Source organism: Carassius auratus, chromosome 26, assembly GCF_003368295.1.
Source record: "Carassius auratus strain Wakin chromosome 26, ASM336829v1, whole genome shotgun sequence".
In the NCBI taxonomy this organism is placed as follows: domain Eukaryota; kingdom Metazoa; phylum Chordata; class Actinopteri; order Cypriniformes; family Cyprinidae; genus Carassius; species Carassius auratus.
Genome location: NC_039268.1, coordinates 10,767,567 through 10,791,346, shown reverse-complemented (window position 1 = coordinate 10,791,346; position 23,780 = coordinate 10,767,567). Strand labels below are relative to the sequence as shown.

General features: G+C 35.3%; 1 protein-coding gene across 19 annotated transcripts in view; it reads left to right on the top strand.

The window, feature by feature from the left end:
• LOC113044307 (ankyrin-3) overlaps positions 1-23,780 on the top strand; it is a 62,515-nt gene that overhangs the window by 3,345 nt on the left and 35,390 nt on the right. For 17 of the 19 annotated variants that reach the window (XM_026204166.1, XM_026204171.1, XM_026204164.1 and 14 more), the window contains exons 2-7: positions 18,364-18,465; positions 21,144-21,242; positions 21,895-21,993; positions 22,120-22,218; positions 22,773-22,958; positions 23,683-23,706. In XM_026204166.1, the coding sequence (XP_026059951.1) occupies positions 18,364-18,465; positions 21,144-21,242; positions 21,895-21,993; positions 22,120-22,218; positions 22,773-22,958; positions 23,683-23,706 (609 nt within the window). Of the gene's footprint in view, positions 1-14,475; positions 15,018-18,363; positions 18,466-21,143; positions 21,243-21,894; positions 21,994-22,119; positions 22,219-22,772; positions 22,959-23,682; positions 23,707-23,780 lie in introns of those variants that run through there. The other 2 variants (XM_026204159.1, XM_026204176.1) reach the window with 2 other exon arrangements.

Genomic DNA, 23,780 nt, shown 5'->3' with positions numbered 1-23,780 from the left:
TATGTATGAATGAGATTATTATTGCCTGTCTGATATATAGGCGACTCCTCCCTTTCTATCATTCATTCACTTATCCTGCATTACCTTGAGGCTAATAGATGCTCTGTAATTCTGCAACCACTTCAAGTTCACATACAAAGTAACTAATAGTCTTTTGAGTAACAAAGAGTGGAATTATCAATCTGCCGTGATGTCTTTGAAGTTTTCTCATGAATATATCACCATCCTGCTGTTTCATATATTATACTAAATAATTTATGCCCCTGCTTTCAGCTGTAACTTATTTTGCAGCCAGAACTATCTGGACAGGTGCTATATAATGTGTAGAGCTTGTGTGGCTCACCATTTCTGTTCATCATTTCTCTCTTGTCCTCTATTTGTCCATATTCGCTCACCCTTGCAGTCTCCCTCTCCCTCCTCCCCGTGGGGGGAAGTATGATGTGATGTACAGGGAAAAGACTGTAATGGAGCAGAAGGTTTTTTTTATTGCATTACACAGCTGCATGCTGTTGCATTGTGGATAGTGGGTGCCAGACCAGGCCTGCCCTCTGAGGACTGTTTCTATAGCAACCTCGCTGTCCAGTGCTGTCTACACAACTTAAAATTTTAATGATCATCATTATTGACCATGATCATCCATTATCATCATTGCCCACATTATGATTTCAATGCCATATGAAACTTTGCACAGAAGCAATAAAGGTTAATGTTTGCTAAACTGCAGCAGCCTGTATGGTAGATTCGTTGTACCGCTGAATTTTAATATTATCGTAACTATTACAAGATTATAGTGCTACGTGCTTGACATACTTTATGTTTAAGTTATGAATCAGTCCTTGCATATACACCATTTGACAATAAGTCAGTAAACGGTAGCTGACATGAATCACTTCGAAACTACTTCAACCAGTGATTTTCTAAAAATGTATTAATAATTTCTTCATGTTAGAGTACATGGGATATTTATACTTTTATGCTTAATTGGTAACACTTTAGGTTCCATATATTACTTTGGATAATGAAATAGCTAACAGGAAATAACAATAAACAATAGCCCACTATAACAGAATGTGGATGTACAATAAACAATAATATTTTGCAAGATAAGATGGCATAGCATGGCATGACTAGATATTAATGCCTGAAAAATAATATATTAAAATTTTTCTATTAAAATCATAATTTTCTTTAAAAACCTAGCCAAGATGCAAGACATAGATTTTGTTTATCTGGATTTGATGTAATGCTCATTCACAGAAAATTTTTCCCATCTGATTATTATTCACAGTATGTTATTGTTCTGTATTTTATGTTTTCTGTATGTTAAATATGCAAATGAGGCATTATCTATTTAGATATGCACTAAATGCCACACAGAAATCTGAACCTTGGATAAAGCTAAGTTCAGAGTTGGAAAAAACAGTGTTACTTTGGAAATGTAATAGGTAACAGATTACAAGTTACCCTATTTAAAAATGTAATAAGTAGTGTAACTGTATAAAAATACTGTAATTATATAACATTTATTTTTAAAATTATTTTTTTAAATGTCTAATGAATGTTTTCAACTGTTAATTATTTTGAAACATTTAAAGCAGGTAGGCAGTCCTATTGTGTCCTAAACTTCTAAAACATTGGCGTCTCATATTTTAGAGCAGTCAATGCAGTTTGGGAAAGAAATTAATCAAATCTGTATGTGTGGGAAAGTATTCAGATGTAACCCCCTTTGTAATTGTAAAAAAAAATTCTTAAGTAATTACATACTTTTATTCTCAGTAACTGTAACCGATTACAGTTACATTTATTTTGTAATTAAATTCCATTAATTCCATTACATGTAACTTGTTACTCCCCATCACTGGTTAAATATGAAATGTTTTTAAATGTATAAATGTATTGTTAAGTTATATAAATGTTACCTAAATCAGGGAAGTGAGGTAAAAATCCCTCATAATAAACAGGAATAAAAGTAATATTTGGTGCTACTGAAGTGGAGATTTCTGTCTCAGTGCATGAAAATGTTTTTTTTTTGTTTTTTTTTTGAGAAAATGCTAAAGCAAAATGAAAAGTAAAAACAATACTGGAGTGCCTTGCTTTAATCCACTTGATTGGCGAAGGGTGAAGGGGGAGGGTGAGAGTGTGGTATGCATCTCATACATTAAAATATTTATGAAACACCAATCAAGACTTCCCGCAAGACTGGAAACTGGATCAATGAGAGCTTGAGGATGGGTGAAAAACAGATGGGTGGATGGATTAGAAACAATTTTAAAGATATGATGGATGCATTAAGTAACCGGTCCTTGAGAAGTAATGATTGTCTTCTAAAAAGTCGAAATTTGAAATGGGTTCCAAGCCCTTAGAAACATGAATAAACAAATAGACATAGTGCCTTAGTCTTTAGGTCGATTCTCATGATTAAGTAGAAGTGATGGAAATACTCTATGCACATATAAATCCAAATACAGGTTCACCTCACACACATTAACAGATGTCTGCCGAGGTAATGTCCTATGCTGCATGCTACTTGATAGCATCTTTAAGGAGAAGGAAGACAGAAAGGCTCATCACACACACATGCATACACAATAGCCTGCCCTTCCCAGAGAGCTAATTGAGTAGAGTGTGTTTACAGAGGCTTGCTGATGCTCTGATGTGATTGCTGTCCTGTCTGCTGTCTGCATACTTTTATTGATCCATCCATCCTTTCTTTCTCTTTCCCTCTCAGCCACTTTTTCTAAATCCTTTAATACACACCCTCACTTTTTCAAAACTCACCTTCACTTTTTCAAAGGTGATGCTGAAGTTATTAGCATTTAATTTATTTAAAATGTTTTTTTATTATTATTTTTTTCCCAATTTTTATATTCAATTAAATCTTACTGCACCCAAACTTTTGAACTATATATATATATATATATATATATATATATTAATTGTCTGGCAAACAATTACAGCTTTAAAATGGCATTGGTATTTGCCATTTTAAAGCTGTAAGGAATCTCAGCTTTCAGTGTATAAGGTATCAAGATTTTTAATAGTTTATTTTACAAAAAATATATTTTCCCACACACTGTCATAATGTGATTTGGATGCATAGGATATGTTCTGCAGTCATGTGAGGTGGTTACTAAAATATCAGATCTATTGTGTAGTGGAAAAAGCCACTCCCTAAAACAACTGATAAATAATAAATCATGTGACTTCAGATTACGGGGATTTGCCAACTTAATTCTGCCTGACAATGACAAAATCTGTTCTTTTGAACCTCATATGCATCAAATAATTTAGAAAAATTGTGATGCTTTTCCTAAAAAAATGTTAAGTAGCGTAACTGGTTTCAACATTGATGATAATAGCAGCAAATCAGCATTTTGGAATGATTTCTGAAGGATCATGTGACTGGAGTAATGATACAGAAAATTCAGCTTTGCCAGGAATAAATTCCATTTTAAAATATTTAAAAATAGAAAACAATATTACTAGTTTTTACTATATTTTGATCAAATAAATGCAGCTTGCACAAGTATACAAGATTTCTTTCAAAAATATTTAATAAATCATACTTTTGCAACATCCTGATTGCTTTTGAGAAATACATCCCTGAAATGTAAAAAATGTGGTACTGCATGAAAAAGCCATATAAATCAAATGCTTTTTTAAACTTGTACTTGCAAGCAGACTATTTTCAATCCAATGGGAAATGTGGTGTCTATGGATTCTTCCTGAACTGAACTGACATGTGGTCACTAAGATATCAGTGAAATGTTTCCAGACTTTTGGCTCTCTGCATAAATTATTTTCCATTTTGCAGTTTACTCTGTCCAAGAATTGACTTTCGAAAGAAAGTGACTAAGCTAAACCCAGACCAGCAGAGCGACTGAGATAGAAACCCTAACTGGGAACTAGCCACTTCTAAACGAATTAGAGTGCATTCAGTTTTCATATCTTCCAGTCGCATTCATTTTCACCTCACGTGTCCTTCCTTCTCTCTAGAGTACATGCATAATCAAATGAGCTGGGCTAAGAATAAGAAGCTTCTGGACTCACCAGCCGTACTGTTATTTGAATTTCTGTAAAGGTTTTTTCTTTTTTGCAGGCACTCAAAGTTAATTTAAGATGGTTCAGACACTAAAGCAGTAAGTGAATGGTTCATCATGTACTGTGTTGTTGGTGTAAAGGACAAAGTCATAGTCTATTATAGAGTAGTATGATAGAATGTAGAAGTAAACAACAATGACTTATGGGAACAGTAATTTTAGATACTTCCAAAACTGTTTCAACAGCGATAGAAATACAGTTTTTAATTTAAGTTTCCATCTTTGTTGCCAGTTTTGGAAGTGCATTTTTCTGTTCTAAAGAAGGGGTTGTGCCAATACTTTTGTTCATATAGTCATTGGTGTTTGGTGATGAGTTTTTAGCTCAAGGTCTGCATTTAAAGTTGCACCAGAGGTGTTCAGCTGGGATTGGGACTTGGCTTTATGCAGACCAGTCAAGTTCTTTAACACAGACTAAATCAATCATTTCTTTTTGAGCCTTGCATTATACATAGAGGTATTTTCAATTTAGAAGAGAAAAGGGCCCTGTCCAAACTGTTGCTAGAAAATTATGCTTAAACATTAAGATTTTTACTCTTTTAAATTACTAAAGTAGTTAAACCTGTTAATTAGAAGGAGGTATATATATATATATATAATTCATGTATTGCAATGAAAGATAACAAATTGTTAGTGGTAGGACATTTTGGAACCGTGTACTCGAAGAGCATAGGGTTGTTTTGAGCAAAGTGAATTCTACAAGGTTGTTGTTCTCTGAGATGCATTTGCATTTGTCTTTCTCGCTCTTGTTTCTGTCATGACACTTCTTCCTTCATCTCTCGCCTTTTATGTGACTTTCTCACGCTCTTCCTCAGCGACTGCCCTCTTTCTCTCTCTGTGCATCTGTCAGTGTTTTGACTGGGTGTGGTCTCTACTGATATGAAACTGAGTCTGTGATCATTGATCGGTTTATTTCTACATTGACATTAGAAAGCAGGCAGGGAGGTTTCCGCCCATTGTCTTGATGATGTAATGAAATAGGAAGCAAATTCATCAATACTGAGAATTTTCAGCCCTTTGTCTGGAAGAAGTGGCGCTGTTTCACTGTCAGCTGCATGACATTTACACTCGTGAGTGAGAAAAGAAAGAAGGGGGTTGCCTTCGTGTTTACTGCGGGCTGTGGTTAAAGGGGTCATATTAAGTTGCTAATAATAATATTATTTTGTGTATTTGGTGTAATGAAATGTATTAATGCTTTTTAAGGTTCATAAAACACATTATTTTCCACATAATGTACTTTATTGTTACTCCTCTATGCCCCGCCTTTCTGAAATGCGTTGATTTTTTACAAAGCTCATCGTTCTGAAAAGCGAGTTGTGGGCTGATTGGCCAGCTATCCAGTGTTGTTGTTGGCTGAATGGCTGAAGTGTGTGATGGAAATCTTACACTCCTTACCATGCTGTGAAGCCAAGTCCCAGCTCAACGAGCAAAATTAATAAAACCCATTACAAACTATGCATTTGTTCCATCCAGTGGGGACATAATTACTGATTATAATGACTTATACTATATTTTTAAACATTGCATTGAATATCGCGCTGCTTAAACCTAAAACCATGTCTGCATTTGTGATCGGAGAAAATACAAACAAACAAGCGCTGCTCTACACTGCTCAAAACTCATGATTGAATCATCAGTGGCAAATTCCTTAAATATGAAAGCAGATTGTGAGTCAGAAGCACCAGACTGTCCTTGCAAAGTTGGAGTTGCCTACCTTTATAGAAACAGACACCGGCATTGTAGGCTACTCTCACAGGAAACAGTCCTCGTCCTCCGTAAAATGCACTGCACACATTTGAATATTTGGGTTGAACTGTTCTGGAACAGTTTTAAATACAACTTAACCACTGATTTCTAGTTGTGTCCTCTTTTGGAAGACTAAACAAAGTAGTTTAGCTTTCACAACGAAATGCACACATCTCCAGAACATGGTGAGAACTATTCTTGGTGCAAATGCAGAAAGGACCCACAACAAATCGAGTAGGATTTGATCATCTAAGAAATATATTATCAACTCATCTGACAAAATATACAGATATAATCGTTCTTAGAGAAATACTGAGAAATATTACATTTAGCACATATTATTGTGATAGTATTACTAGAAATGTCCTGTCAACAGACTACTATTAGTAATCTTGTTGGATTGCATTATACACATACATATATGTGTAAGAGTTGCTGCTTCTGGCAAAAATAATACTTTTTTTGGAGACAGCATAATTTGTTAGCTACAGATTCAGGCATTGGGATTGTGCCTATATGATGCCAAAATGCTGTCTAGGCAGGTAGCCCACTAAGGGGAGACTGTGCCAGCTGTTTGCAAATGGCTGTCTCTTTGTGTGTGTGTGTGTTTGTGTGTGTTAGTCTTTATTGAGTCTTTAAAACTAGTATGCATTTACATCAATGCTTTTTAATAGTAATGCAAGGCATATTTGTGACTGTATTGGCATTTTAATGTTTTGTTATAATTTTTCAAAAATGCTTTGTTGAAGTTTATAAATAGTATAGCCTACTGTTTCTTTGTGCTAGTTTACAAGTATACTAAACAGTCATCCTTTCTATGATACTACTGTACATTTCAAAAGTTATGAATATGTAGTATTTTGTATGTTTTGAAAGACTTTTATGCCAAAAGTTCATTCATTTAGATTTATTTGATCAAGCAATCTCTTATGCTCACCAAAGCTGCATTTACTTGATCAAAAAACAGTTAAAATGTTAATATTGTGAAAATTGTTTTCTATTGTAATATGCTTTAAACTGTTATGTATTCCTTTGATGGCAAAAGCTGAATTTTCAGCATCATTACTCCAGTCTTCAGTGTCACATGATCCTTCAGAAATCATTCTTATGAGGATCTCCTGTCCCAAAAAGCATCTCTTATTATTGTAACAGTTAAAACAGTTGTGCTGGTATTTTTGTGGAGACCATGCTACATTTGTTGTTGTTGTATAACGTTCAAAAGAACAGCATTTACAGAAAAATGTCTTTACTGTCACTTTTGATTCATTTTAACCCGTCCTTGCAGATTACTTTTTTGTTAACAATCCTAATTTTGATGTTTTAATGCTATGATTTAATCTGCAGCATGTTCTTTATTGGGTTTTAGAGTAAATACCTTTTTTCCCCCCAAATATCAGACATTATGTCAGTTATTGGTCATAATAAATACTGACTATTGCATTGGCCAAATATTTCAATATTGCTGCATTTAATGCCGCTACATTGAGAGCATTAGAGTGATGGATCAGAGAAATGGAATTTAGAGTTGACTTTGAGTGAGCTTTTATGAAAGATCGATGCGTTGACTAATGGCTTAATAACAAACACTTTAAGAGCTTCAAGACTGAAAAGGTTTTAGATGATGTAAGTCAAAAAGTGCAGACTCAGCTATGACCATACACACTGACTAACACATCACCACACTATACACACTTACATCTACTTTTAGAAATTTCAATTGTTATCATTCACTTTTAGTGGAGATGTTTCCATGTTACAGATGTTACAGTTTTAAAATGTATTATCCCTATCGTAAATATATTGTACACACTTAAAAACAAAGATTCTTAGCTGGCAGTGATGATTCCATGAAGATCATTTAAGATCCATGGTAACTTTCCATTTTGCAAAGGGTTCTTTGTATTGGAAAAAGGTTCTTCACATTATATAAAACTAAATAAATAAATTACACTAAGAAAAAAAGGCTTCTTTGGGGAACCAAAAATGGTAATTCTGTTGCATTGCAAAAAACCTCCTTTTAAAACCTTTATTTTAAGTCTCTCTGTATAAAAATCATCTGTTAGATAATACATGTGTACACATAAAAAAAGCTCTCACTCTCTCTCTCTCTCTCTCTCTCTCTCTCTCTCTGACACAGCTCAATTTGCCAGTCACAGCAGCTGTGATGGGCGAAACAGAAGCATCCTGGGTAATGATGCTCAGTAAGTGTAGAGATGATGATAACTTGTATTCCCCTGGGAGCACTGCTCTCTCCACACAGATATCTGAGACCTGGCGCCTCTGCAGATACTGCTCATGTTTATCACTGTATTGATCCTGTCCTCTGCTTGTCCATTTATCAGCACAACAAGACCTTTTCAAGCTCAGATGAACCATATGTCAAAAATCGCTCTTGTGGTTTGGTGTTTTTAACATATTTACAGCAGTCTTACAGCCTGATCTTTATCTGCTACATTATAAGGTCATTAGGAAGTCACAAATACAACTGCATATAGCAACATACTGGTGACCAATCACAGTTCTCTAGCATTGTGGCAAAAAAAAATTGTTTTATAGAATCTGTAAATTGAGAAACACTGAAATAGCTTATTTTTAATTTGATTGACTGGGTCTAACCTCCAGGTTGAAGGAACTTGATTGATGGTCCATCTTTGCCCTTGCCTTCTGTGTAAGTCTGTGTCTGTTTTAATTACACAGCTGTTGCTCTACTCTGAAGACTATCAATTGTCGTAAAGGATCAATGTCTTACAGGGGTTTTTTTGTTGCTGCTGCATTTTAACGATTGCTTTTACAACATCAATAAATAATCTAAGACGCAGTGTTTGTAAAGGATGAGAATGCCTTACTGTAATCTAGCATAATCTGTAGTCAAAATATATTTTATTCATATCAAATGATTTACAGTATAAGTGTGGTGGAATGGCACTTTACAGAATTGGAAAGAGAGCTTGCATTTCAAATTTGTTCTGTTTAAAACCTTTTAAAATACTATTTTTTATAAATAAAATGAGACTTGTGTAGATTAATTTGCAGTCTACTATGAATTCAATTAAGGGGGCACAAAAAGATGTATAAAATATTTTATAATGATAAAAAACTGCATGTTTTCTGTGATATTATTTTCTGAAAATAATAAAATTATAATAATAAAAGTTTTAAAAGTATCTTTTAAAAGAAAAAAAAAAGGAGATTTTTTTCAACTAAGACAGTTGTACGTTTAGCTTAGAAATGGACAAAATATTGTTCATTGTAACTTATATGGTAACACTTTAGTATGGGGCCAATTCTCCCTATTAAAAGTAGCTTATTAGCATTCCTATTATTAACATATTGGCTGTTTATTAGTGCATACTTTTAAAAAGACATATTCTGCTTGACCATATTTTACATCCCTAATCAATATCTAAATGTAACTACTACCTTTCTAACTATTAATAAACAGCAAATTAGGAGATTATTGACACAAAATTTGTACTTAAAGGTGTCATATGATGTTGATATATATTTGGTGTAATGAAACGAGTTTATTACTTACAAATATAAAAAACACATTATTTTCCACATACTGTACATTATACAATGCCCCGTCTTTCTGAAATGTGTTGATTTTTACAAAGCTCATTGTACGCTGATTGACCAGTTATACAGTGCATTGTGATTGGCTGAATACCTCAAGCATGTGACGGAAATGTTACACCCCTTACTGTACTGTGATGGCAGGCGCAGGGACAAAAACATTAAAACCCATTATAAACAAGGCGTTTGTTGCATCCAGTGAGGACATAATTACTGATTATAATGACAATACCAGTGGTTCTCAATTCGAGTCCCTGCGCCCCCCAGCTCTGCATATTTTGCACGTTTTTTTGTAAACAACTGCTTCAGATAATCATCTCGATAGAAGTGAGCTCCGTACATGAACTGTGTTCCCATTGACATGGTCCCTACACAGTGTTCATTGCTCCCTATTTCCTGAACAGGGGAAATCTGTTGAAATTTACATGTTTAAACAATCGTAAATCATAATTCCATTGCTCTAACCATGATAGTGAAGTGGCATCAATGGTTTCACCTGTTCCTACTATGATCTTAGAACATCATAACTATAGTTAATATGTAAAAAACTACAGTACATTTTCAGATCTTAGTGTTCAGTGCTTGTCTTAGGTCTTACCTAAAGGACTTACACAGTGGTAGATGTAGGGATTTCTTATAGTGTGCGGTTTAACCAGCAGGTGTCAGTATGCCGAGGTCTAAATTACTGATGTGTAGTTACTATTGCAATCCAAAAGGTGGTGTAGAAGTATTTTGACTGAGAAAAAAACATGTACAGTTGCAGTATGGTGAAAAACTGTGTGTCCTGGTATTCCCTCCATCATGGGGGCCAAATTTCCTCACAAGTATAGTATTACAAATTGTGACATTGTATAAGAAAGCATTTATTCGGAAAACATTTACTGTCACATTTTTATTGCATCAATACTGTAGTTATCGGGGCTATCTTGACTATCTTGAGAGTCAGAGCTTACGTGAGATCCTTCTAAGAAATAGATTCCTTTCTCCATAGCATCAGCAGTGGTTTAGCAGAAACCATCAAATTCAGGGGGATTTATTGTACAACCCCACAGGAGCATCCTTCAGGTTTAAGTGCCTTTTTGAACCAGTTGGGTCTTTAACTACACTAGCTGTTTGTTGGAGCGTACCATTCCCCTCCAGGTAGATTTGTATATGTGGTTTACAGGCTGTGTTTCTGACAGCCTCCACTGTGGTCTTCCCCAAACTCCTCCCCAGCTCAGAGCAGCACGCTATGTGTCTCTAGACTTGCTGTTTGTCACACAGTTTTTATTAACGATTTTATGTTTTTTTTGTTTTTTTTTTCTGTGAAACAAAAGACTTTTTAATTGTATCTTTATTCTTATACATGCACATTTATGAAGTACACAAATAACAGACACACACTTAATCCTACAGATGGAATATAGCTGGATTCCTCTACATCTGGACAGACAAGGTCCTTCCTCTCTTCCTCTCTCTTCCTTTCTCTCTCTCTCTCTCTCTCTCTCTCATCCCTAGTTCACACATGGTGATATATATTCAGATTCAGCAAGTGAGGTTTTTCTCTCTTCATCCAACCAATAGACTGGAGTATAACTCTCTGTTGGGGAAAAAGGAGATGATAATCTACACTGAGGAGGGAATTCACACTGGATCAGAGAAGTTTAGTCTAAAGAGTTATTCAGAGAGAACTGTGGGAGGACACTGGCACAGAGTGTGCATTATCACCTTATTCAAAGAAGCCATTGGGAAAAGCAGAAAAAGGACATTTTAATACATTAATATCATAAACCATACGAGACTATTTCACATTTGAAGTGATATAGGATATAGTTTTTCATCATGGCACATGCAGCAGCGCACCTGAAAAAGGCACGGGAACTGGAACAACCTCCTGAGATAAAGGCTCTCGCAAAAGCCAGGGAGAGACGCAAGAGACACAGAGAGAGAGCAGAGCGCAAACGCAAGGTATACTAACGCTTAAAAACCTCAATTCAGAAAAACTCAAAGTCATAGATACAGCTGACCTATCACATGTGTTTGTTTAAAGAATTCTGCGATCGTTTAATGTCAAAATCTTTACGTTTATCATTGCAAAGTCAATAAAGTGTAATCACACATAGCCCTAATAATATTTAAAATAGATTTATTTATAATATTCAAATGTCCAGTCAATGTTCTTCATACTTTAATCTGTATATATTCTATGTGAATTGTTCGTTTTCGTGCTTTCAGTGTTAGCAGAAGTTAATGCAAAATCTTAGTTTATTTTATGGTTTCTTTATTATTAATAATCATTTTTAATTCTCAGATGTGTACAGAGAGTTATCACCAATGTTACATGCAGTAATTATTGCACATTTTTATGGTTACATTGTGTTTTTTTGTGCTGAAGATGAGCTCTGGGGATAAATCCTGTAGTCAGCTGTTCCGCACCTGTTTCGGAGCATAGATACTGGAAGAGGCTTAGGAAATAGGATCATCCTGTATGCAGATTTGTCTCTAGAGTGCAAAATTTCATTGGCTACATATGAGATGACATAACCTTTTGATTTAACTCATGAATGCTTTAGTTTCGTTCTTGCAATCTGCCAAGTACTTCCAAGTTTTGAAAATGTTTTACTGTATCAAAGATTAGATTTTTTGAATGGCAGATTTATTCATTTTATTCAGTCAGAATATATAAAATGATTGTGAGAAACGACCAAGAAGTAGGGATATTTACCACCTTGTTCAATCTTGTTCAGCAAAATTAACAAATCTTCAGTCATTCTTTTTATTCATTTTAAAAGTTCACTCAAAAATAAAAATTCTGCCATTAATTACTCAACCTCATGTCGTCCCAAACCCGTAAGACCTTCATTTATCTTCATAACAGATTAATGCTAATAATGCCATTTTGGATAGTATGCAGTGAATGTAAACAATGTATGCTGTTCTGTGTTCCCTGCGCCATGTGGATATGTTATCTACGTTGTTTACCCTTTGATCCAAACAAAAACAAAGTTTCCGTGTGGTGCTGCACACGTTGTTTACGTTCATTCGGTGCTCTCCAAAATGGCACCAGAGTGACATGGAGGAGACGAATCGTTGAATAAAGACGTTATTTTATATAGTTTTCTTTGCACACAAAAAGTGTTATCATTGCTTTGAAATTACGGTTAAACCACTGATGTCAAATGGATTATTTTAGCGATAACCTTGCTACGTTTCTGGACCTTGATCATGGTAGTATCCTTGCTGTGGGAGGGGCAGAGAGCTCTCAGAAATTCTCAAAAATAACTTAATTTGTGTTCCAAAGATGAACAAAAAAGGTCGTATGGGTTTGGGACAACATGAAGGTGAGTATTTAATGACAGAATTTACAATTTTGGGTGAATTATTCCTTTAAAATGCCCTGAATTTCCCATTAAAATTCACATAAAAGTTTGATCATATTCAAATCCGGAAATAATTATAATGCAGCCATGGTAAAATCTGAGAAACACAAATGACTGCTTTTCCTCTAGGGTCTTGTTCAGTCGTCAAGTGACGGACGCAATGCATGAATCATTCATGAAATGTCCATCACCACTAAAGAGAGGTTGGAAATGGTTAAAAAAGCAACAGTGTTAATGAGAGTCTTGTCAGCACAGATGTGTCATAAAACAGACTTAATGTGTTAAGATATTTGATCTGGATGGCCTGCTGCAACCTGTAAGTACTTGACTGGCAGTGTCATCACTGCATTGTTTTTAAATGCCTATGAAACTAGAAATCTTAGCAGGTTATTAAATTTGAGATGCATAAGAAGCTGAGAATATTTAATATAATAGAAGTTTATATTAAAGTTTGCATGTGGAAATTTTAATGCATAACATAATTTACATCTAAATTGTACAATATAGAATTTTATAGTGCTTTTATAATGTTGGTTCCTTAAAAATATTACTATTTTTTTTAAATGGGAGGGCCTAGTTATATTTTACAAATACATCACATTTTGGGGAAAAAATTGCTTTATATAGCAAGGATGAATTTAAAAAGTTTTTTTTTTTTTTGTAACAAAAACAGTTCACTGTCAGTGTTAATCAGCATATTAGAATAATTTCTGAAAGGTCATGTGACTGGATTAATGTCAGCTTTGCAATAAATATATGATATTTTAAAATGGAAAGTAGAAAACAGTTCATTTAAACGATAATTGTACTGTATATTCAAATTTTTGTGTATTTTTCATTAAAGATATACATCCTGGGTAAGCATGAGATAATAATAATAATTATTATTATTATTATTTTAATCTTTCCTGAGAATTACTTTTGTATATTAATATACCATGGTGAAGAAAAAAAGTAAATATAAATAGAGATGCCTCAAGCTACTTTACATTCTCAGTTGTACTTGTACATAGAGCTCATAATGCTTTGTTTTTAAAAGCTAATCATGATGTGTTCTTTACTGTTTAAACACATTTGTCATTATTGCCCCATTAACTGTAGTAAAACCTATAGTAGGTTGGTTAACTGGGGGCATGCCATTGATCAGGGCAGTCACTGGCAGCTCATTTTGTCTGTAGTGGAAGTCAACCAAATGCTGAATAATGGTCTGGTCAATGCGGACTGCCTCAGGACCAGAGATGACCCACAGACGCTGATGCCTCGATTCCATTTGGTCTGATTCTGTAGCCATTGCTATAGCTTTTTAACTCAGTGACACTCATCATGGATGATTAATTGGATTTATGTGGTGTTGAACCATTTTGGAAGAGATTCACTTGAGGATAAGAACCTCTTTTAGATGATGTTCCACGATTTACATAGTCTTCCAAATGTATGGGATCTTAAAGACCAAGGAGGATATGACAACCAATCAAGGGATTCTGTAAATAACACCCTCTTCCTCAGTTGTCCCGGTGGATGCACATTCCTGGCCCTCAGGAGGAAAAAGACAGGTTTCCCAGCTGGCTCTTCCCCAGTAGGATTGCCCCTTGCTGGCCCTTGCTTGCTGCTTGGGCCTGGAGGGGTTAAAAATAACCCAGCCCTGGATCCTGGACGGGGTGGATATTCGGCCTGATATAGCAGTGGGAGACACATTTGCGGCCACAGTTGTCAGTTACGAAGCCAGGCGGGAAGAGAAACAAGACCGGAAAAGAAGAGGAGATAAGAGCCAAGGCGTCTGTGCCAATACCGGACACAGATTCTCACAGAAGACACGGGGCAGGGATCAGAGAGAGCACATAAGAGATGTTCGGAACCTAAGGAGAAAAATAGACATGAAAGTTTGGGGGATTTTGCATTAGCTGGATAGATGCTCTGAAGCTGATAATTGAATGGGCTCCTGGGTACTACCTGAAGACTGAGGATAATGCAAGCCCATAAAGCTAAGTGCATGTGAACGAGAATCAATCTCCCAGGGAGCGATTTGATGTTCAGTGGTTGGTTATCACTGGGAGAGGCACAGTGAGTGCGGAAACTCGGTTGATGCAAAGTGTAGTGCAGCTTTTTGCTAAGCTTTGGGCCACTCTTTATCATGGGCAATGCGGCAATGTGTAAGGCATGTGGTTCAAGTAAAGGCCTGCGGACCATTGGAAGTGATCTATCTCTGGACAGTTACTACAGTTCTGTGGCAGATACCATGGTAAGACAATCTTAATAATAGCCAGATTCAGTAGAGGATTTTCCTGCTGACAAGTCCAGTTGTGTTTGTTATGCTGGAATTGCAATACCAAACATTTCTTACTTTCAGTGTGCTCTTTTTTTCTTCTTTTTTTTCTTTTTCCAGTTAACATCTCATTAAGTAATTTTCAACTTCTCAGATCTTGACTTAAAGAGACCGTTCACCCAAAAATTATCATTACTTTTTTATTTTATTTTTATTTTTACTATTTTATTTTTATATCAATTACTTACCCTACTATCGTCTCTAACCTGTATGACTTTTTTTCTCTTCTGTGGAACATGAGAAATGCACTTTTGGAAATAAAAGTTCCAAAAAGATTTTTTTAGACTGATGTCAGAAGACAAAACATTCTTAATAAAACAAACATTTTTTTAAATAGGAAACATTACTTTTTCTTGGTGGTAATAATCTAAAGAACTATATATATAACCTTTATTATAATTAAATGTTAAAGGTTTTTCATGAAACAATTGTTGCTAATAAAGAACCTTTATGATATTGAGTGAGGTTGTTGGCCATAGAATGAAAATCAATTAGTCCAGGGTTATTAACACTCTTCAAAAGATTTTCTTTTGTGCTCCACAAAAAGATATACAGGTTTAGAACAACATGAGGATTGGTAAATGTTGACAGAATGTTCAGTTGAACTATCCCTTTAAGACTTCCAATAGGCTTCTTAACTAGGGTTGTAATGCTATTTCATGCATACTGAGTTTTTTACACTGTTAAAGAGTTGGATTCCCATGCTAAACATAGACAAAGTTTAAAAAAATAAGTTGTACTTCCGGTTTGTCACAAGTTTCGGAAAGTTTTTTTCGAGTATGGGTCTGTGTGACGTTAAATGGAGCGGAATTTCCTTATATGGGTCCTAAGGGCACTTCTCCCAGAAGAGCGCACGCTCCCGTAGAGCAGAGCACTGAGAGCACAACAGACTTCACTGATCAGAGCGAGAGTGTCACGAAATGTCACAAAAGAAGTGTGTTTTTGGTTGCGAGGGCAAGACAACCCTGCACAGATTACCAAAAAAAATAAAACAGCATTAAGGGACCAGTGGACGGAGTTTATTTTTACAGAGCATCAACGGAGTTGTGCAAGTGTTTTTGTTTGTTCCCTGCATTTCGAAGATGCTTGTTTTACAAACAAGGCCCAGTTTGACGCCGGATTTGCACATCGTTTATTTCTTAAGGATAATGCAGTCCCAACGAAAAAGGGTCACCATCGTGTGTTGAAACCGCATGCGGTGAGTAAAACTGCTTCAAATATCTCTGTGTTGTTAACTTAGCTATCGACGCGTAAGCACATCAAGTAAACAACACGCGATGTTGTCATCAAACTGCACTTTCCACATGTACAGCTTCAAAAAAAAAAAAAAAAAAAAAGACGACATAAAGTGGAACTTAGTAATTTTCCAAACCCGCTAAGCAAATATATACAGTTTCAGTACATACCATATAGAGACGTTGTTGCTGCTGCTGCTCTCATTCAGTTTCAGCCTCTGGATCTGATTCTGGATCATAAATATATGCTGAATCTGACTGTTAGCCATGGTTTGTTTGGATTCTCTATGGCTCTATGCGGCTCGTGTTTTTCCGGGAAAAATCGGTACAGAGTATCTTTCTCTTATGAATATAATAAAACTAAGGACTTTTTGGAGTTATGAAGGATGCAGTACTACTCTATAGGTACTCAAGATTAACAGGATATTGAGTGAAAACGAGCATTTCAACCCCCCCCCCCCCCCACCCCTTAAGCTGATTAAAGCTTTTTGATATTGTAGTTTTCTTTTTTTATATATAGTCAGTATTTGGTTATTTTGGTGTTTAATTAATTTTTATATATTTTTTTTATCAAAAAGTAAAGTATATGTATAAATGCCTTACCTCAGAAAAAGGTAACAATGATCACCACTAGTAAAAAAGTATTCATTAGCAGTGGTGTCACTTTTATTTCTATGAAAAGTGTAATTAATGAGAATTCAAGAGAACAATTTGATCAGGAAATCAAACCAGATTTGAACATTTGTTGCTTACATGAGCTCAAATAGTGAAGCATGTCTGAGTGCAACTTCATAAGCAAACACACACCGTCTGTTTTCATTGGATAGGTCTTTTTCACATCCCACTCTTGCTAAAATGTGACCTCTCAATCTCAGAAGGAGCAGAGATAATGTCTCCAATATTTTGACCAATAGTCTGTGATGACCTGACACATTAACGCTTCACACTCCACATGACCTGAGAGCTACTGATCTGTTCATTAGCATCATAAATACCTCTGGCAGAACTTAGCACCAATGCTCTTGTCAGTTCTAATGTAACAAGATTAAAACAAATACCGTAATACTTGCTTTCATTATTGAAAATGACTTGACTTGAAGGCTTGAAGGTTTCGTAAAAACACTGTCTGTCTCTTTTAATAAATTGTGTGCAGCTTTTGAAAGGTAATTGAAGGTACCTGTACTCTCTACCTGCCCGGATTTTGTGTTTTGCACCTGCAGTTTTTATTGTCACAGTTGTTGTGACTCTTCTGCCAAAGGCTTTCAAAGCGATTGCTCTGAAGTAGTATAATTAACATATGTTTGCTTGTTGATGCCAAATCTGAAATTTGATCTTGGCTTTAATTTTCTTCCTCACATGGCAAGACTTTCAGTGCATAACCATGCTCATATGGTTTATGAGGACACCAAATGGCTTAAAAAATTCAATAACTTCTATTAGTTTTCTGGGGTAGAGTTAGGGGATAGAAAATACAGCTTGTGGTATAAAAACCATTATGCATATTGAGAGTCCCCATGAACCGCACATACAAGTGTTTTTGTGTGTGCGCGTTTGTGTGTGTCTTGTCAGCTGCCTTCATTCTGTTTTGCTATCTATATTTAGCAGAGTCACATTCAAACACAATTATGATAAAAGGAGATACACCCACCGAAATCAAAACCTTCACATGCTCGCTGAGACTTAAGCACATACCATCTTTGAGAAAATGAGAAATATTTACACTACTGGTCAAACATTTGGGGACAGTAAGATTTTTTTATGTGTATGAAAGAAGTCTCTTATGCTCACCCAGGATGCATTCAAATATATATATCATATAAAAGATGAATTTTCAGAAATAATTACTACTTTTCGGTGCCATTCGGTCTTACTAACCCCAAACTTCTGAACAGTATTGTATATTGTCAGAAATGTCACAGATCTCACCCATTTGTATAAAATTTGATCACTTGTATATTGCTTTCAGTTGTTTACTAGTGCTGGGCTGATGTTTCCTAATGTTTTTCCTTTGTGCTGTGTATATACAGTCAGACAGTAACACCAGCTTCCTGAGGGCAGCCAGGGCAGGTAATATTGAAAAGGTGCTGGAGTTCCTCAAGAGCGGACAGGACATTTCCACATGCAACCAGGTAACTTTTTACATTAAACAAAATTCCAGTGTTGTAAAAATCAAAGAAATAATTGCAGTGTCTTCTCATTTATTTTCCTCTCATCATATTTCTTTTTTTTTTTTTTTTTACAATTCAATTCAAATGAATTCACCAACTGGAAGTTTTGTACACTGTTTCATCTCAAGCCATTTAGATTATGTATTTATATGAATTTAATCTAATCTGTTACGATAAAATCTGTTGAGTAATGCTGAATTTAAAGTCCATGGTTTTTCAGGAAGCGGGTATAGCCATAAACTTCTTTCCAGCTTCCAGCTCTGTGTTAGCTCCAAACACTTTCGAAAGTCTCAGTAGATTGTGCTTTGTGAGTGGAGGATAATCCCGATTATTAGAAATGTGAATGCTTTTTTACTTTGCTTTTCTAAATTTTTGGTCCAGCTTAGGATCACAAATTGCATTGTTCTGATGTATAGTGAGCCATACTGATTCCTGACAAATGCTGCATTGCCAGCATTATCAGTTAGTCCTCTACCAAGCAGTTCTTTCCAGTACATCAAAGTCTTTTTACTCATGCGTGTCTCTGGCAGCTGTTCCCAGTCCAGACCTTCTGTACCTTCTGCCTAACTAAACCCTCCCACTGTCACAGCACTGCTGAGTTCAACCATTCCTTACAAACTACTCCTGGCACAACAATGCACTTATATCACAGAATATATCGAAGCTAATTGAGCTTCACTCTGAAAATGTGTGAAATATCCATATTAAACTGATTTCTTTTGAAATCAAACATATGGTCAAATGCATGTAAATAACATTTCCTTTTGTAGTCATATATACACCCACAAGAAAAGATACTTAACTGTCAGTGGAGTGGTATTTACTAAGAAGTACTTTTATGTATTAATATGGATCATTTAGGGGTAAATAATGTACAAATATATGCTTTTTAACTTTTGTACCTTAGGGTATTGTCCAAATGACAGCTTTATATGTTTTTTTTTTTTTTTTTCTGAGAGCGTATGATTAAATTGTCCTTTTATGAATGAACACAAAATACCACATGTGAAATACATTCAGTGAAGTTTGGCACAGGCATGAACTACTAAATTTTCATCCAGTCATCTTCACAGTGTTGGTTTTAGCAAAGTGTGCCATAGAAAAATTATGTAAATGTAGTACTAAAGGTTGTGGTTATCATACCGCCAAACAATGACTATTAAGAGAAAAACATTGTTTTAAGTGTCTTAATGTTACAGTAACGTTGTGTTTTGTGTGTGTGTGTGTGTGTGTGTGTGTGTGTGTGTGTGTGTGTGTGTGTGTGTGTGTGTATAAGGTTTTAATTATTGTAGAATAAGTCTGACGACCATGTGTCCAAATGAAATGGTACATACAGTATGCTGATACATTATATAAACAAGCTTTTGTGAAAAATGTCATTATGCTGTTTTTATTTTATTTTATTTTACTTATTATTATTTAATGATTTGACAATAAATGCAACTTGAGGTGAAATAGCAAAAAAAAAAAAAAAAAAAAATTATAGGTGACAGGTCTAGTCAAGCTAGTAAAAAAAAAAAAAAACATCCCTATATAATTTAATTCGTTTATTCAAATTTTCTTTTGAAATGACACCAGAGACAAATGTCATAGGGTTGCTATGACCTCTTTATTATGTAATGGGCTGAATTTGCCTCTGCTGTGATGTATAATAGATTTGACCATGACATTATCCATAATGATGTCATCTGGAGTCGCCAGTAATGAGCACATCAGTACAACAATGGACAGGCATTCCACGCTGTTTTCTCTAAAATCCACTCTTCTAATCCTCGCTGAGTGATATTGCAATATAATCTGCCCATGATTTATCCATTTTTTTCTTTCCACTCTTACCGGAATCTCTCTCTCCGGATGAGAAAACTCCTCCAGCTTTCATTATCCAAATAAATGAGATTAGCGTTTTGTTAATTCTCTCTGCTTTTAATGACGAGTCTGACTGTTAGCCACTCTGCGTTACACAAGAGCTGTCATGATTTACCCATCAAGCATGGAATGAGGTGCATTAGTAAATTAAGACAGGTGGCGACGTTTGAATAAAGGGAATGTTTATTTACAGATCGAGAAAAAGGGATTAAACACTAAATTTCCACGTTTAGACATGTAAGCTTGATTTACTAATAAGTTACATTTTAGGTGTTATAATGAACTTCACATATTTCATTATGACTAAAATTCACAAAGGCAATTTTTTTGGTCATCACACTAAAATAGAAAAAAAGCTGTTACCAAATTTAGCTAGTAAATATGTGATAATTGTTCTTTACAAATAGGATTTTCAAGCAAGGGATACATTAAAATAGCATTTTAATATTTTATGTTCTAATATATTCAGCATGAAATTCCATTATTCTTTATTTTTGTAGTTAATCTTTTTCAGTCTTTTTTCTAGAGCTATACATAACTATTCTCAATATTTATTAATGAACTCAGAGAATGCATCTCAGAAATCTATTATAGGATATAATTTTATTCTAGCATTATAAAAGTACCCTTCCAAAAGTCCGTTTTTTTATGCAACTTGTATATTGCTATTATTTATCGTGAGCAAAATGAGTTGTTGTCTTGTTTTTGTACTGTATCTGTAGTGATTGTATTAATAAGGAAAATGTATTAATCACGTCTCCCTCTGTGCACAGAATGGACTCAATGCGCTCCATCTAGCAGCCAAAGAGGGTCACATGGAGCTGGTGGAGGAACTTATGGAGAGGGGTGCGACCGTCGACTCTTCAACCAAGGTTAAACGCACATAAACACTGATAAATTGAAGGGAGGGGTATGTGATTCCCAAATGGCGAGAGAGAGAGAGTAAATTTGACACAATGCCAGTCATCCAGCACTGTGTATGATGAGTACAGTTGGACTTTGGTGACTCCTGTCATCTGACACACAGAGCCAAACAGACACACCCACGGACAAGCCAGGAACTATAAACACATGACCAGAAATCACACTGACAACATGGAGTTCTATGAGGAGAAGAGCTCTTGAGACTTTGTGTTGGTCAGATTATTTTAGTGTTTTTTATTCATTTGTTTTATTATGGACTAGATTAGTAAAATTCCTTTTTGCCTAAAAAGATTTCTGCAGATCAGATCAAATGTCTCATGTAGTCCGAAATCCTCATTTGCAGAATAGCTGTTCTTGTTTTATGCATAGACTGTCAGAAAAGTATGTAAAATACAGCCCATAATTATGATCTGTGTCATAAATATGGATTTTTCCATTTTGTTTTCTTACAGCTGTTTTTCTATTTTTCCAAGCCCACAAGACTTGTTGTTTCTTTTTTTCAGTGTTGTCCTCTTAATGATTTATACCAGTACCAGTAAATTCACAGACAAACAAGTGCATAATCCCAGTGAATATGCATCTCTCTTTCCTCCTCTCCAGAAAGGGAACACAGCATTGCACATTGCTTGTCTAGCTGGGAAGAAAGAAGTTGCGAAGTTGTTGGTGAAAAGAGGAGCAGACGTAAACTCGCAATCACAGGTGGGAAAAGGCTGTAAAATTTTCAATAATGTAAAAATTTTAAATATAGAATTGTATTAATATCATTAAATGTAATTCAATAAAATGTTATAATGTTAAGCTTTACCATACCTGTTGTTACTACAGAATGGCTTCACTCCACTTTATATGGCTGCTCAAGAGAATCACCTGGATGTTGTGCGATATCTTCTGGAGAATGGTGGAAACCAGAGCATGGCCACAGAGGTTTGTGAACGTGAGGGTTGTGTGTGTGTGTGTGTATGTGTGCGCTCTTGTTTTTGTGACAAATCAGGACACAGCTTTGTATAATGACATGGGTATGACACAAGTATTACAAGTAGAGGGTGACTTATGAGGACTTAACCCATGTCCTATTTTTCAAAAATCTTCTAAATCATATAGAATGAGTTTTTTTTGAGAAAGTAAAAATGCACAAAATTTCCTGTTAGGGTTAGGTGTAGGGTTGGTGTAAGACCATAGAATATACAGTTTGTACAGTATAAAAACCATCACGCCTATGGGATGTCCCCACTTTTCACAAAAACAAACGTGTGTGTGTGTGTGTGTTTCTCTATTCATTGCTACATGCCCATACAAGTACTAGTATCTAAAAAAGAGGAGAATCTTTACACATTTCCATAGAGATTTAAATAACTTGCTTATCTTCTTTGTACATAGAAATGTGAAAGCATTGTGTAGCAACCTGTTTATAGCCTTTGTTTTTGAACAAAGAGTTGGTTTTGCTGGTTAATCTCTGCCTGTCTGTTGTCTGTTTGTAGGATGGCTTCACTCCTCTGGCCATCGCTCTGCAGCAGGGTCATAATCAGGTGGTCTCTCTGCTGCTGGAACATGACACAAAAGGTAAAGTCCGCCTGCCTGCGCTGCACATCGCTGCCCGCAAGGATGACACCAAGTCTGCTGCTTTGCTGCTTCAGAACGACCATAATGCTGATGTCCAGTCTAAGGTGAGAAAACAAATAGTGAGAATGGTTTTTCAAAGATTTTTTCAAATTCAAATTTTTGATAGATATAAATAGATAATGCCTTTGTTTTAAGGTTTTTCACCACAATAGTACTATTTTTGGACATGGTGTCAAATGTTGTTTGAACATTTGAGCATACTATTTATGTTTTTTTTATATACAGTATCATTATACCACGGTGTTCTTTGAACAATGCTAAACATATTGTTATACTATGACTATACCATGGTACTACAGGATTTTATTCATTCGTTCATCTTAAAGGAACAGTTCACCCATGGATCCTCTACACAGTGAATGGGTGTCATCCAAACAAGCTGAAAAAAAATCACAATAACACACAAGTGTTGTCTCCACTGTATGTCTGTAATAAATTCATCATGGCACCCATTCACTGAAGAAGATGCATGGTGAGCAAGTGATGTAAAGCAAATTTTCTCAAATTCTTTCTGCTAAACAAATAAACTCATGGATGGCCTGAGGTTGATTTAATTTTCCACACATATTTTGAAATGAAATTTGTGGGTGAGCTATTCCTAGATAGATATTTTCAGTGAGGTTCATGCTAGTTATCTACTTGTTTTGGCTTTATTTAATCTTCACTGAATTATATTTTTGCTTTTGAGATAAAAATTCCTCCTTTTAAGATCAAAATGTCATATTAATGAAAATGCTATATTTTCCTCTTCATGTGCGACTCCTTCAGATGATGGTCAACAGGACTACAGAGGTATTAAGATTCTCAGCAGAATCCTGCACCTGCTTTCGCCTCGGCTCTTATAAAGCCTAATGTGCTACTTAACA